Source organism: Pongo pygmaeus, chromosome 19 (assembly GCF_028885625.2).
Source record: "Pongo pygmaeus isolate AG05252 chromosome 19, NHGRI_mPonPyg2-v2.0_pri, whole genome shotgun sequence".
In the NCBI taxonomy this organism is placed as follows: Eukaryota; Metazoa; Chordata; class Mammalia; order Primates; family Hominidae; genus Pongo; species Pongo pygmaeus.
In genome coordinates, this window is record NC_072392.2 from 55,848,910 (window position 1) to 55,863,446 (window position 14,537).

At 51.3% G+C, this 14,537-nt stretch overlaps 1 protein-coding gene across 1 annotated transcript in view; it reads right to left on the bottom strand.

The window, feature by feature from the left end:
• Positions 1-183: 183 nt before the first annotated feature.
• The window catches only part of LOC129017002 (unconventional myosin-XIX-like), a 38,102-nt gene continuing 23,748 nt past the window's right edge, over positions 184-14,537 (bottom strand). Inside the window, 14 exon segments of the mRNA XM_054456950.2 lie at positions 184-357; positions 360-479; positions 2,330-2,623; positions 3,136-3,221; positions 4,891-5,020; positions 5,130-5,296; positions 7,158-7,261; positions 8,006-8,076; positions 9,354-9,461; positions 10,511-10,663; positions 11,018-11,194; positions 11,456-11,569; positions 11,859-11,980; positions 13,118-13,191. Of these exon segments, the coding sequence (XP_054312925.1) occupies positions 322-357; positions 360-479; positions 2,330-2,623; positions 3,136-3,221; positions 4,891-5,020; positions 5,130-5,296; positions 7,158-7,261; positions 8,006-8,076; positions 9,354-9,461; positions 10,511-10,663; positions 11,018-11,194; positions 11,456-11,569; positions 11,859-11,980; positions 13,118-13,191 (1,756 nt within the window). The 3' untranslated portion in view covers positions 184-321.

Consider the following 14,537-nt stretch of genomic DNA (forward strand, 5'->3'; position numbering starts at 1 on the left):
AATTGGGGTCCCCAATGTAGTGACAGACAGTCATGACTGCTGCTGAGTTTGATGTGTGAAGGTAGTGAAACGTGGCCCTGATGTTTCTTAACCCTGGTTTGGTAACTACCAGCCCTGACACCATCAGTGCTTGATGTAGCCTGGAGCCCCAGGCCCACTGATGCACTGGGCACGGGGCCCTGGGTCGAAGGCTGGAGCCGTCACTGTTGTTCACGTGCATTTGGAGCACTGTGGGAATAGTCTGGCAGCTGTGTGCTGATTAAATGTCTTTGGCAAGGCAGGGGGCAGGAAAAGGCCTTGTGGAAACAAAGGCACCAAGGATCACCCCAGCCCAGTGAAGGCAGAAGAGGTCACATGTGGATCAGCCTGTGTCTTTCCAGCAGGATCTGATTAAAGCCTGTAATGCTGTAGGGCGAAGGTTCAGGGCAGATGTCAGCATACCGCAGTGGAGACTTTCTGCAGTGAAACTTTATCGATCCCTAGAGGGGAGAGAGAGATGCAGCTTTAGCACCAGTTCCTGGGAGTGCCAGGGCCTAACAACCCCACAGAGCAGACGCTAAAAATGCAAGGAGGTATGGACAAGTACTAGTACTGGGGGCCACAGCAGGATTAAAATAGCATTACATCCACTCAGTGTGAGACAGATGAGGAAACCCTAGGAGGAGGCGCTCCCTAAGAGGAATGTCTGTCACATTCCTATGACTGCTTAAAGCCAGAAGAGCAAAACATTTACCCTTCTGTTTAGCAGGCCTGTGGGTTTTCATGGGAGATTTCATCCAGATTAAGGCTTATATAGTAATTCCTCTGAATGGAAATTTGGTGTTTCCTTCTGCCTTGTCATTTCACTTATTCCTTGCTATGACTCCATGCAGTAGGTTAAGTATTAGCCCATTTTATAGACAGGCTCCGAGAAAATGTGTCTTAGCCAAGATCATCCAGTGAATGGGGCAGAACCAGGACCCAGACCCTGGGGTTCTACCTCCCAGTGCAACACACTTTCACCTTTCCTTGGCCACTTTATTTCTATGAGGCCTGGCTTACTGGGGTAACTCACAAAGCCCTGAGTGACACTGACTTCCTGAGTGTGCTGGCTGACTTTTCCCTGGATGCTTATATAAAAACAGCTGGGTACGGTGGCTCACACTTGTAATCCCAGCACTTTGGGAGGGCAAGGCAGGCAGACCACTTGAGGTCGGGAGTTCGAGACCAGCCTGGCCAATATGGCAAAACCCTGTCTCTTAAAAATACAAAAAGAAATATAGCCAGGCATGGTGGCACATGCCCTGTAGTCCCAGCTATTCGGGAGGCTGAGGCAGGAGAATCGCTTAAACCCACTGCACTCCATCCTGGGCAACAGAGTGAGACTCCATCTCAAAAAATTAAATAACATGGAGAAAAAAAACCCACAGAGAACTTGGACCACTGACCCTGCTTGTCATTTCGTCAGCTACAAAAGGAGAAAAACCAAGCAATACAATTTGAGGAAAACATGGTGCCAAATCCAGTGCCATTTGAGGTAACAAACTCCTCACAACCCAAGTTGTGATGTGGGACTAATTAGATTATTTGCTCTCAAGTCTTGGGTAGTTTCTTTTTTGCTACATCTCGTGAATTTTTCCTCTTTTCTGTAATTGACCTATTATTACCCTAAGCCAAACTTTTTTTTTTCTTTTAGACGGACTCTCATCCTGTCACTCAGGCTGGAGTGCAGCAGCGCAATCTCGGCTCACTGCAACCTTTCCCTCCCAGATTCAAGCAATTCTCGTGCCTCAGCCTCCTGAGTAGCTGGGACTACAGGCGCCTGCCACTACACCCAACCAATTTTTGTATTTTTAGTAGAGATGGGGTTTCGCCATGTTGGCCAGGCTGGTCTCGAACTCCTGACCTCAGGTGATACGCCCGCTTCGGCTTCCCAAAGTGCTGGGATTATAGGCGTGAGCCACCGCTTCAGGCCCTAAGCTAAACTTTCATCACCTCCTGCTCCTGACTCATCTAAAGCCTTGGTTCTCAGTGTGGTTCATGGAGCATCAGAATCAACTGGGAGCTTGCTAGAAACGCAGCACTGCATTTGGAAATGGGACTAGATTAGAGATGCCGAAATAATTAGAAGCAGTTTTTAAAAAGATAAAGGGCTCTGGAAGATTCCCAGTTATAACAAAGTAAATAATCCAAATCTTCAGCTGGTTGGGACGTGCAGCCCTCTGGTTTACCTGGTAGGGTTAGGGACGGATCTTGTCCCAGCCTCAGTCTCACTCCCGCTGTGAACTTGTAGGCTTTGCTCCTACTGTCCTCAGGAACAAAGCTGTCATGGCCATCACACACAACGTACCTGAGGCAGCGCTCGGATGGACGTGACACCAGCCTGGTCTTGTGCTGTCTGGACAGTGTAGCTACTGGGGCTGCCCCTGGGGAGCTGGAGGCAAGCCCAGACCACTAATTTCCTCTGAAAGCTGCCTACACCCATAGCCGTATTGGCCAGGACCAGTCCCAGGGGCCAGAGGCGGATTATTGCCTCCAGGAGCCTGGTCTGCAGTGGCGAGGTGCTCAGGGAACAGGGAGCTTGAGAGAAGTGTTTTTCTTCCACACCATCCAGCTCTTTAGCAGCAAGGCAGGCCATTCTGATCTTAAAAAGCAAACATCCCTTTATAGCTTTAGATTTATCTAGCCCTCTTAGCAGAAAATGGAAATCAAAACTATCTTTAACAAATCATCTTAAGGTGAACTGAAGGTAACTGGTTGCAAACAGCTGGCTGCCCTGAACCAAACTGGTTCCATATGGCACAAGTCTATACACCCCAGGCAACTGTGCTTAGGCCTTACATATGCTACTTGAAAACAAGGTAACAGTCCATCAAGATATAACTGATATGCCATAAAACCCAGTCTTCTAAAGTGTACATCCCAGAGTTTGGTATATTCCCAGAGTTGCTTATACCACTCTTTACCTACATAACCACCCTGCAGGGTAGGTGTTACTGTGCCCACTGCATACACGAGGAATATGAGGCTCACAGAGGCTGAACAACCTGCCCAAGGCCACCTACATTGCAGTGGCAGAGCCAGCATTCCCACTCGGGTCCATCTGGTCCCCAAAATTGATCCACTGCCCACCCCGACTTCTTGGGTCTTACTTACTCTCCACTTCTGCCATGCACGCTTGATGACTGTGGCAGCTGCATGCAGCCTCTGGATGTGTTTCCGAGTTAACCAGGAACGAATGGCTAAGAGGTTTGCCCAGAAACAGGAAAGAGATAATAAAGGGGCCATTAGAGCTGTCAGTGACTTGGCTGCAGCAGTACCACAGTTGCTGTCAAAGTTTCAAATACGTTTTTTTTTTTTTCCAATAAATTGCTACAAATAAGGTTCTAAAATCAATACATAAGGCAAAAATTGACTTTTAAACATTCCTTACACTGCCCACACACTTGAATACACCTACACAACACAGTGAAGGGGCATTGGGGAGAAGGACTGGCTGAGGGCCCAGCAGTTACTTCCTGTCTCAGGCTGGGTCCAGGTCAGCACCCAGGGAATAGGAGAGGTCTGGATTGTCTGTGCCTTTAAAAACTTTTTTTTTTTTTTTTTAAATCCTCGTTGAATTTGTTCACTTTATGCATCCCTGATCTCACATCACCATATACCCAAACACTGATACAATTAATAGATGGTGGTAATTTTTATTCCCTTCTCTACAATTTCAGCATATTCTTTTTCTTTTTGTTTCGTTTTTTTTTTTGAGACAGGGTCTTGCCCAGGCTGGAGTGCAGTGGCACGAACAGCTTATTGTAGCCTCAGTAAGGCTGTAGCTTCAATCTCCCAGGCTCAAGCAATCCTCTTGCCTCAGTCTCTGGAGTAACTGGGACCACAGGCATGCGCCACCAGGCAGTTAATTATGTTTGTTTGTTTTTTTTTTTTGCTCTGTCACCCAGGCTGGAGTGCGATGGTGCAATCTCAGCTCACTGCAAGCTCTGCTTCCTGGGTTGAGGTGATTCTCCTACCTCAGCCTCCTGAGTAGCTAGGATTATAGGTGCATACTACCACACTTGGCTAATTTTTGTATTTTTAGTAGAGACAGGGTTTTGCCATGTTGCCCGGCTGGTATCAAATTCCTGGGCTCAAGTGATCCTCCCACCTCAGCCTCCCAAAATGCTGGGATTACAGGAGCGAACTACTGTGCCCAGCTTCCTTATACAATTTTTTAATGCCTAGCCTACACACACAGAAACACACCTTAAAAGGATGGCATTGCCCTTAATATGTAGTTTGACATCTAGGTATAAATATCATTTTGGAAGTGGTTCTCCATTAAATTTATAATATTCTTCAAAAACACTTAGCTGCATCATAGGGATGGTCCAGTCCATCATCTGGCCATGATGTCACCACTGTTAGATATCTGGGTTCTTTCTAACACTTTTCCTTTTCAAAATAAGACCACTATGAACATGTTGGTTAATACATCTTTTCATTGGATGAACTCCTTTTGGTTTTTACCTTCTCCTTAAATTCATTCCAGCCCTAGAGCCCAGCAGGTAATGGTCTGAGTTGTCATAAAGGGAAAAAAAGTTGGCCTAAACAGCTGTCAGGGTCTGAGAAAGAGGAATTAAAGACAATGTTTAGCCTCCACTTCTTACAGAGCACCTTTGTTTGTGGAGTGACTTGGTTTCCACTGAACTGGAGAGACGCTATGGGTGAGGGGGACAGGGAATTTGAATCGCAGCACACCACAGGGACGTGCCTTCCCTGTGGTGAATCCCAGCACACCACAGGGACATCTCTTCAGGGTGGGACACAGCTTCAGGAGATGAGGACTCGACGAGCTATGTTTCAAAGGAAACCAACATCCTGTGGGGTCTGTGTGCAGTGCTGACAGGTGACTTGCCCACTTACCTGCCTGGATGAGCATGACGGCCCGCCGCTGCCGCTCCTGCTCTCGGTGCCGGTGTCGCCTCCAGCCACCCTGGATGCAGCGGGCACACTGCTCCAGCACCCGGGCACGCCCACATTCCAGAAGCTCCAGCTGGGAGAAAAGGCATCCATTGAGGACAGCCTCTTCTCCCCCTGCCTCCTCCTGCTGAGGAGAGCACACAGCTTGCCTCTGTAACCTCCTCATCCCCAAACCAGCTCACCATGGAGTCAGTCATGAACACCTTGGTCCTGCCACAGTGCATGGGGGCTGGCATGGCCTCAGCCGAGTCACCAGTTACGGCTGCTGCCTGAGTTAGGACCGGCAGAGTGTGGAGAATGTCCTGGATGAGAGGTTCAAGCGTGGCTTCCTCGCTGTGTGGACACCATTCTGGGGGAGGGAGATGGCCCCATCAGTGCATGGTCATCTCTACATGCCTCTGCGGGCTGAAGAAACTGGCTTTGGCCTCCCTAGCATTCTACAGGTTTCTTTCCTGCTGTTCTTGGCTCTAGCCATTTTCTCCTCGTTCTTCTTTTGGAGGAAGCCACAAACAGCCTCTCTATTGTCCCTCAGGGTGCTGGCTGTTCCGTGGAGCCTTGGAATACCCACTTGAGCCTGTGTGTCCTGGGGTGTCCCACAGCCTCTACTGCCATGAGTCCCTTTGGGCAGGCTGGCAGAGGGTGCTTGACACCTGGAAGGGTGACTCCTTCCAAGCTTGGAATCCCAGGCTGCTCAGCCAGCATTTGTTTCCAAGGCCACAAACACATATCCTGAGGGCCAAACAGGGCAGCTATAGGCCACTCCCTCAGCCCCGACCCCTCAACTCCCCGCCATGTATGGGAAAAGGGAGATCCAATCCCAGCCCTTAGTTTGGGAATCTTCTACTGCAAATAAAAAGAATAAATTAAAAAATAAATTAAAAAAAATCCCAGTCCTGCAAAGGTCCCGCGTCCCACTGCCTGCCCTCCCGCAGCTCGCAGGGCTGACTCCTGGAGAGGGAGGATTTACCTGAGGGCTCTGACCACCTTAGCTGCCCAGTGCCTCTCTGGAGACAGAGGCTGCCAAAGGAGACACCACAGATGAGAAACAGCAGCAAAATCAACCAGGGGCCAGAAGGGCTTTGGGCAAGAGACATGGAACAGGACAGCAAACCATGGAGAGGGAGAAGAAAGGAGAAAGGGTGAAAGGAAAGTGAAAACTGCCCAGGAGGAGAGGAAACAAAGCAGGATTGCCCCAACGGCTGTGAGGGGCCCAGGGTAAGGCTGGGTGGGAGGGGCAGCATTGCTGGGCTGGGGTCCTGCCGAGGCGGGGCCCCCCAGCAGCCTGTCCTTGGCCTGTTCTCCCTCTGCCTGTGTCTGGGCCCTGTGGCTCCCACAGCCTCTCTTTTATCTGCATGCTGACAACCCCCATATGAGGGCCTCCAGATCTTTCCCTTGAGACTAAAGCCTGCCTAAGTGCCTTGCAGACTTCTTCACTGGACCTGCAGGACAAGTCACCCATGCCCGGGCTCTTCAGCCTCCCTGAACCTCTTTTCCTCTTGCTTTTCCTCACTGCCCAGGCTAAGTTAATTTACTCCTTTCCTCTCCCTCTACATCTAGTCAAGCCCCTACCAAGACTGACCAGTTTCTTCCAACAAACATTTCCCGACCGTGCCCACATTTCTTGTTTCTCTCTATTGGGGCAACTTTGCAGCCTCACTCCCACGGCCCTCCATGGTGCCTCCAGAGTGGTCTCCAGAAAGTGTGAGGCTGATAGAGTCATTTGCTCCCTCCCCTGCAGTGCCTGCTCATCTGTCCAGAGAATAAAGTCCAGATTCCTTGATGGAGCCCTACCTGCCACTCCAGCCTCACCTGCCCCAGTTCTCTGCCTCAATGAACCAGCAACACAGAACGGGCTGGAGTTCCTCATACCCACACTGCTGCCTCAAGCCTCTAGGCCTGTGTTCAGATTACATCTATCATGTGGACCACTCATCACCTGGCTAATCCAATTTATTCTCAGATACTACCTCCTCCAGGAAGCCTTCCCCAATTCACACCTCCCTAGCACCACCCACAGCATCCTGCTCATAGCTCTGCCTTTCCACTTTCCATACTATTTGTCTTTTTTGAATCTGTTCCCCCACTGAACCAAAACCAGGGCTGTGTTTTATTCATCAGTAAGCCCCAGCCCCTAGCCCTGAGACAGGGCACAGGGTAGAGGCTCAGTAAATTGTGGTTGCACAAATGACTAACTCATGGGTCCCACTCACCAGGGAGCCCTTTGGCAGGATATGGGCTGTCGGGGCGAGAGGATGTGCGAGGACGAAGCCTTCTTAGTAACTTGTATCGTTCTACAAAGTTTTGGTGAGAGACCCTGGAAACCAAAGCAGGCAGAAGGAGAGAATTACTTCATCTGTGAGCCAGGTTAACGGCTCAGGGCTCAACAGAAGTTATTCTATTTAATCTGCTCAACAACACAGCATGGTGCTGCCCTCCCCGAGTATCCCCACTGAATGTGAATGTGGTTTTGAAGCGATTTCTAGGATCACTTAGTTGGAAACCCATAAAGACCATTTAAAATGGGTCTGCTCTCCCTGCTGCCTTGGCCTACCAACACAAAGCATCTCTTGTGTTAGCAGGGGATTTGCGGGCTGCCTCCCTCCAAAGGGGCTGACAGGCCTCTCCCCAATTGGACCACTCCTATGATGCAGACATGCTTGGCCACATCTCTCCTCTGACCTCTCTGACCCCACAGTCTCCTCTTCCTCCCCCAGATCTCCCGGCTCCCCATCAAGGCAACACTTCTCAGACAGCTGATGGCACCTGATACCTGCACTTCCTCCCAATTGCTTGTCAGCCCTCCTGAGTCTGGCTTCTGTCCCCAACATTGTACCAATGTGGCTTTTGTCACAGCCATCAGCTGGGTACAAAATAGCGCACAATAAGTGAATGGATAAACGAATGGATGCTGCTCCCTAGTTCCCAGTTGACTTCTACAGACCAGCCTCTTTCTCTTCATCTCCACATCTCACTCTGGGTTGGGCAGGCTCTTGCCCGATGAGAGTCCTAACCCCACTCTGCACTGGCCCTGCACTGTGCCGTGATCAAGCCCACTCACCGGATGGGGAAGCCAGCAGCACTGATATGGATGGTCTCCACGAGGCCACAGGCCTCCAGCTGGGTCAGGACCTGCAAGGGTGGGGAGACAGGGCAGGCACCTGCAGCATGGGGCCAGCAGGCCAGAAATGCCATTCTCTCAGCCCTTCTTCTTAGGCCCTGGCCAGTGCCGAGCTGCAGGCTCTCCCAAGGCTTGGCTAATGGGGGTATCTCCTTGGGGCAGTGAGAAATCGAGGGACCTTGAAAACAAATCTCCCTGCTAGAAAGGGTCCTGGTGGTCCCAAGTCCCCCTCATCCAACGCATGGCTTCTGATACAGCTGAGGCAAGTGATGTCCTGGCTCCGTCTCACCCTGCCTTCAGTGTAGTCTCACTACCACACAACCCAGCCCAGGCAAATTTCCAGTTTGGATTGTTTTCATTGTCTGCAGGCATTAGAGGGTGGCTCACAGCTGAGAGGCAGGGAATATTATACTATGAAGATTCTTCTGTGACCTGAATCCAGGTCTTTACCACAGAGCTGAGTTGTCCTGGCTACAAACCGGAAGGCCACATCTACCAGGTCACACCTTTAGCAGTGCCCAGCATTCACCCCTCATCCACATCCCTCAGAACCTGCAACCCCAAGAAAAGGGCAGCTGCTGGCTAGAGTGCTTTCGTTAGATTAGCAAAAAATGATACCGGCTGAGTGAGGTGGCTGCTCACGCCTGTAATCCCAGCACTTTGGGAGGCTGAGGCAGGCAGATCACCTGAGATCAGGAGTTCGAGACCAGCCTGGCTAATATGGTGAAACCCCATCTCTACTAAAAATACAAAAATCAGCTGGGTGTGGTGGTGCATACCTGTAATTCCAGCTATTTGGGAGACTGAGGCAGGAGAATCACTTGAACCCGGGAGGCGGAAGTTGCAGTGAGCTGAGATTGTACCACTGCACTCCAGCCTGGGTGACAGAGTGAGGCTCAGTCTCAAAAAAAAAAAAAAGAAAGAAAAAAATGATACCTCCAGTGAGAAATGGCTGCACTGTGCGGGGACTGTATGGTGATGCAGACTTTCAGCTAATCACAAGACACCCATTCCTCTGGGCAGCTTCAGTCTCTCATCAGGGTACATGGCTCAAAAAAACAAGATGCACTGGAACTTGCCTCCCTGGCTAGGCTACTATGCACAGACCACATAACCATACATGCCTGCCCTGCCACAGCAAGGGAGATGGGTCCTCTCTCATGTCACGCCTGGCCGGAGAGACCACCTCTGTTCACTCCATTTGGAACAGATGTCCTGCCCTTCATCTCTCCAGGGCCTTGGCCAGATGGGGCTTGGTGCAAAGCAGCTTTGGCCCGGTGTTAATTACCTCCTCTTGGAGGAAGGTCTGCGCCTGGCCCTGGCTGTTGGGCTTGATGCAGCGAATGTAGTGGGGCGTGGTGCTGTGTAGGACCTGCAGAAGCTGCTCCAGCGAGGCCTGCAGATGAGAGACCATGGGGTTAGGCAGGGAGAGGGGCTGCCCAGAGCCATCAACTGGGCTCTGGTTAGTAACTACATCAAATGCCTCCAGCGGGCCCTTCCATGATCCTGAGACCAAGAATCTCCTGTGCAGGGATGACTGCTGCAGGCTCTCAATGAGCAGGCTCAGAGCACATTCCTCTCCCGACTTCCCATGCTCCTCACCTCTGTCTTAAGGGACCCTTCTAAACCTGTGATCCTCCCTGACTGGTCTCCCTGAATCCAATCTCCTCCTCTTTCCCCTCCCCACTTCTCCCCAGAGCAATCTTCTTAGAAAAGAGCACTCTCAAAACTTCTTGCCATTCGTCCAGCAACAACTGTTATCACTCAGCTCATCCTGTGTGTTGGAGGCTGTGCCACAGGCTGCCTGCTGTCATGTCAGAGCTCAGTCCAATGGGCCACACATGTTGGATGAACACCCTTGGGGGTGTGTCTGAGGCTAGGTAGGAAAGTGCTAATCAAACCTGGTTTTCCAGGTGCCTCCTCAAGGAGGTGGTGATAAAGCTAAAGTCTGAAGGATGAGAAGGACTAAACTAGGAAAAGGGGCATGGAGGATGGGAGTGAGGTGGAGCTGATGGGGCAGTGGTCAAGAGTATCCCAGGAAGGTGGGGCGGTACATGCAAGGACTGAGAGGTGGTAGAAAGCAGACGGTGTGAGAGAAGTGAGTGAGGGTAGGGTTAGAGCAGGAAGCTAGACAGCTGGGGATGAGCCAGGTCAAAGAAGCTCATGTAGCTGATCCTCTTCCCATGAGCACCCCACTGGCAGGGGGTGAGAGGCTGCATAGTGCCCCCATAGGCCCCTAGACTTCCTATCATATTATACCTGATAGCCTATTTATCTACTGTTTCTGTCTTCCACACTGAAGTATAAACTCCAGGTGACTGGGACCACATCTACTTGACTTGCCACTGATCCCCAACAAACAGCACCGATCCTGGCAGGTGCTCAATAAATATTTGTGAGACCGTGGAGTGAACCAAGCACCTCCCATCAGCACATCAGACCCACCTTGAACTTGGATACCACGGTCAACACAGGGGCCCTGCTCTGGCCAGAGGGTTCCTCCTGGGTCTTCTCTTTGGGGTTAGTAGGAAACAGCCCCATGAGCAGGGGGTCCTGGGATTGCTGCAGGAGCCTGGTCAGCTCAGGTGGGATAGGGTCCTATTGGGAAATGGCAAGAGCAGCAGTGAGGGCAGGTGGAGCTTCTGCCCAGGGCCATCCATTGCCCACCCAAGCCGCAGATGACAGGGCTTCCAGGTAGGACAGGGCCCGAGTCCAAGAGAAGGTCCACTGGACAACCAGAGACCTGGAGACCCAGTCTAACATGGGTTATCTCCAGGCAGGTCATGCTTGATTAGTGGAGACCTCAGACAGGTGGGCCCAAGATGGTGATTCTGGATTCTGGGAGGAGGTTCAGGAGAGAAAGGACTCACAATGGGAAACTACTATGTCTGCATAGCAAAGACCCAGCATCTCATTTCTCGCAGGCCCCATAGGGCATGGCCCAACCCGTACCTTGTTCTTCTCCACCAGGCCTGCTGTGTGGTACTGCACAGGCCCCGCATAATGCACCACAATGAAGCTGGGCTCCGGGCTGAGCTTATTGTGGCCCAGGCAGGGGCTGCCTGCCAGGGCAGTCTCAATGCGTGTCTGGAGCTGGGCTGCACTGCTTGGTCGATTGAGGCGGCATTCCTGTGGGATGGGAACAGGGGGTCAGCCGCCAACATGAGAGTGGCTCACCACAACCCTCACTGTCCCCACCCTGTGGCCTCCATGACAGCAGACATCACACAGGCATCATAGTGTCCCCAACAGAGAGGAAATATAGCAGTTAGCAGATCTATCTGGCAGACTGGGAGGAGAGAGGCACAGAGAGGAAACAGGATAATCATCAAGGCCCCAGAAAACCCAAACGCCAACTCTGGTGCTCGGCTCATTAGCTGACCTCCCCACCTCATTTATGAGGGAGCAGATGCTGATGGGGCTTCCCTCAATGAGATCCAAACAGGGCTGGTTGTCCTGGTAGTTGACGAATGACCACTCCAGGCCCTCAACTGCGTATTCCTCCTGAAGAACAAGGTGGGATGGGGTGGGAGAAGGCAGCTGTGGTCTGATGTCCTGACGGGCCATCCACAGCTGGCCTCAGTACCACAGCGTATGCCAGAACAGCATCAAAGAAACAAAGTATATCAAGACATTACACTGTACTACATATGTGCAATTATTATTTGTCAATTAAAAATAAAATAAGAAGGAACAAAAGGCTTCTAATCAGAACCTGGACTGGGGCTGGAAGGTCAGGAAGGGATTGAGGATCCAAAAGAAGGACCTGCCTCCTGCTCACCCCATCCCTCACCTGCTGGGCCCTTAGGTAGTGAGCCACAAAGTGCTGCTGCAGCTTCTCATTGGCGTAGTTGATGCACAACTGTTCCAGACTGTTGTCAGGAAATGACTCAAATCCATACACATCCAGCAGGCCTGGGAGGATGGCAGAGAACCCATGGGGCCACTGCAGGGAGCAGATGGGGAATAGGGGACCAGGGAACCCAGGGTGGCTGGGCCCCTGCCAATGCCTTATACTTGGCAGCCTGGTCATCAGGCTGAGTGAGCATGACACCCGTGGTGGGCAGAACATACCTTCCCTACCCTCCACCCAAGGTGGCTTCCATCTCCACCCCATTCCCCTGTAGAGCTCAGAGCAAGCAGGAAACCCAAATGAAGTGTAAAGACAGCCCAGAGCATCAGGCCCATTTTTGAGTCTGAATCCTCTGGTTCTGATAGGTACCTCCTGTGAGGAAACCAGGTCCCAGGGAACATTTTCTGTGTTAAATCTAGTTTGGAGGGCATTAGTCTCACTAGCCCAATTTGGTGCCTAGAATTCCACCATTCCATGAGCAAACTGCACTTGTACCTTTAAGCTTTATTTCCTCCTATAACTGACTGTCCCACCTAGTTACAACCGTGTTGACCTCCCTCAGTCATGTCCCCCAAGTCTTTATTTTTTTTTTTCCCCAAGATAGGGTCTTGCTCTGTTGCCCAGGCTGGAGTGCAGTGGTGTGATCACAGCTCACAGAAGCCTCAAACTCTTGGGCTGAAGTGATCCTCCCACCTCGGTCTCCTGAGTAGCTGGGACTACAGGCATGTAGCACCATGCCTGGCTAATTTCTTTGAAATGGGATCTTGCTATATCGCCCAGGCTGGTCTCCAACTCCTGGCCTCCAGTGATCCTCCCTCTTTGGCCTCCCAAAATGTTGGGATTACAGGTGTGAGCCACGGTGCCAGCCTCCACAGTCCCTTCTAATCCAGCTCTTTTCCCCAACCCCCACTACTCTCCACAATTAGAGCTGGGTCTCTGGGGAGAAAAAGAGCTCTTTCAGACAAGGCACTGTTGAGCCTGTCTGGAGAGTTATGGACTGCTCAGATGTGGATGCAGGAGAGCAGAGATCTCACCCTATGCAGAGATCTCGCCCTATGCTAGCAGGCAGATGCAAGAGGAGACAAAAAAGGGAAAGGAACAGCCCAGAGTCACACAGTGGACCCAGGGCTCCTGCCTCTCCATCCAGGGCTTTATTGCTCTTTTTCTGGAGTGCTCCCAGCACAGTGAGGCCTTGCTACCTATGAAAGTGGTCCATGAGTCGGTGTCTGCACAGATGCTGCTGTTGATCACTGATACCAGCCAGTCAAACAGCCTGTTGGGGGAAGAGAGTGGACTCTGGTGAGAGGGTCTGGCTGGGTCAAAGGGGTGGTAAAATTGCTCCCCCCATCAGGGTGCTACACCCTGGGAGGCCCTTGTATTCTGAGCCTGACAGGTCAAAGACCAAATCCTCTCCTCTTGCTTCCGGCCTATCACGTTTTGACCTACTACAGATGCAGGCTATGGGCATGCATGTTCCCAGGTACACACAAACCTGGCATGTCTTTCTAGGAAGATTGAGCACAGGACAAGCTCAGCTCCTAGGCTGGGCAGGGAATGGATCTACATCAGTCACATAGCTCGAGACCCAGCTAGTGTCTTGGGAAGGGGCAGATGGGCCTGGGTGTGGTTTGTAAATAACTGAGTTCATTGAACACCCCTGCAAAACTCTACCTGTGGAGCCCAGGGCTCAAGGCCCCACCATACCCCCGATGTAGTTCTGCACAAGTGGGCCCCCAGTCCCGAGGTCAACAATGGCATCCTCCGCTCTAGAACCGGCCCCAGCCCAGAGAAGATGAGACTACCACACAAGACGCTGACACGTACAACACTATACAGGGGTTTCTTCCTCACAATTTTTCTTAAAGTAATTGCTCTGCAACTTTTTTCACTTCAGTAAATAAACTGGCTCTTTTTGCAACAGGGGCTGTGCAAATGTCCTGTGGTCAGAAGCTCACTCTATCTGTGTTCATCACACTTTATCTGCTCATCTTGGAGTGACTTGTAGGCAAAGGCTTTAAAAGCCTTTGACCTCAAATTGTGACCTGAAATTAGCTTTGAGGCAGTGGTAACTAGTCTCTTGCTGAAACGGATTTAGTGTGGCCTCAGCTGCCCTGGACCGTTTTCAACTCAGACGATCCGGTTCCCCCAGCAGAGCTTCTCAGGCTCTTGGCTCTTTGTGGCGTTTACGAAAGCAGGGGACCCTCTCCCCAGAAAGGTGCCCAACGTCTCATGTGCACATGCACACACATACACTCATTCTGGCTCATCTCAGAAGATTCTGGGCCCCTGAAGCCCTTACAATGCCTGCCGAAGAATCTCAGAACTCAAGGTGAGAAATCATCCTTAACCACATGGCCAGAGGGTGGAGGTACCCATGTAACCTACCAGAAAAGGCCAGGACCCCACCTCCACCACTGTGCTACATGCTGTGGGCTGAGCCTCTGGCTTTACCACAATCTATCAAACTCCTAGGTGATGTACAAAGGCACAGGGAGACAGAGAGGCCCATTCAGCCAAGGATCTGAAGCAGGAACTGCGAAGGCTCTAGATCACCTTTGGGACCTGCCTTGCCAGCAGACAGCTGAGCAGGCTCTCTTCACCTTGCTGAGGCTAAAGCAG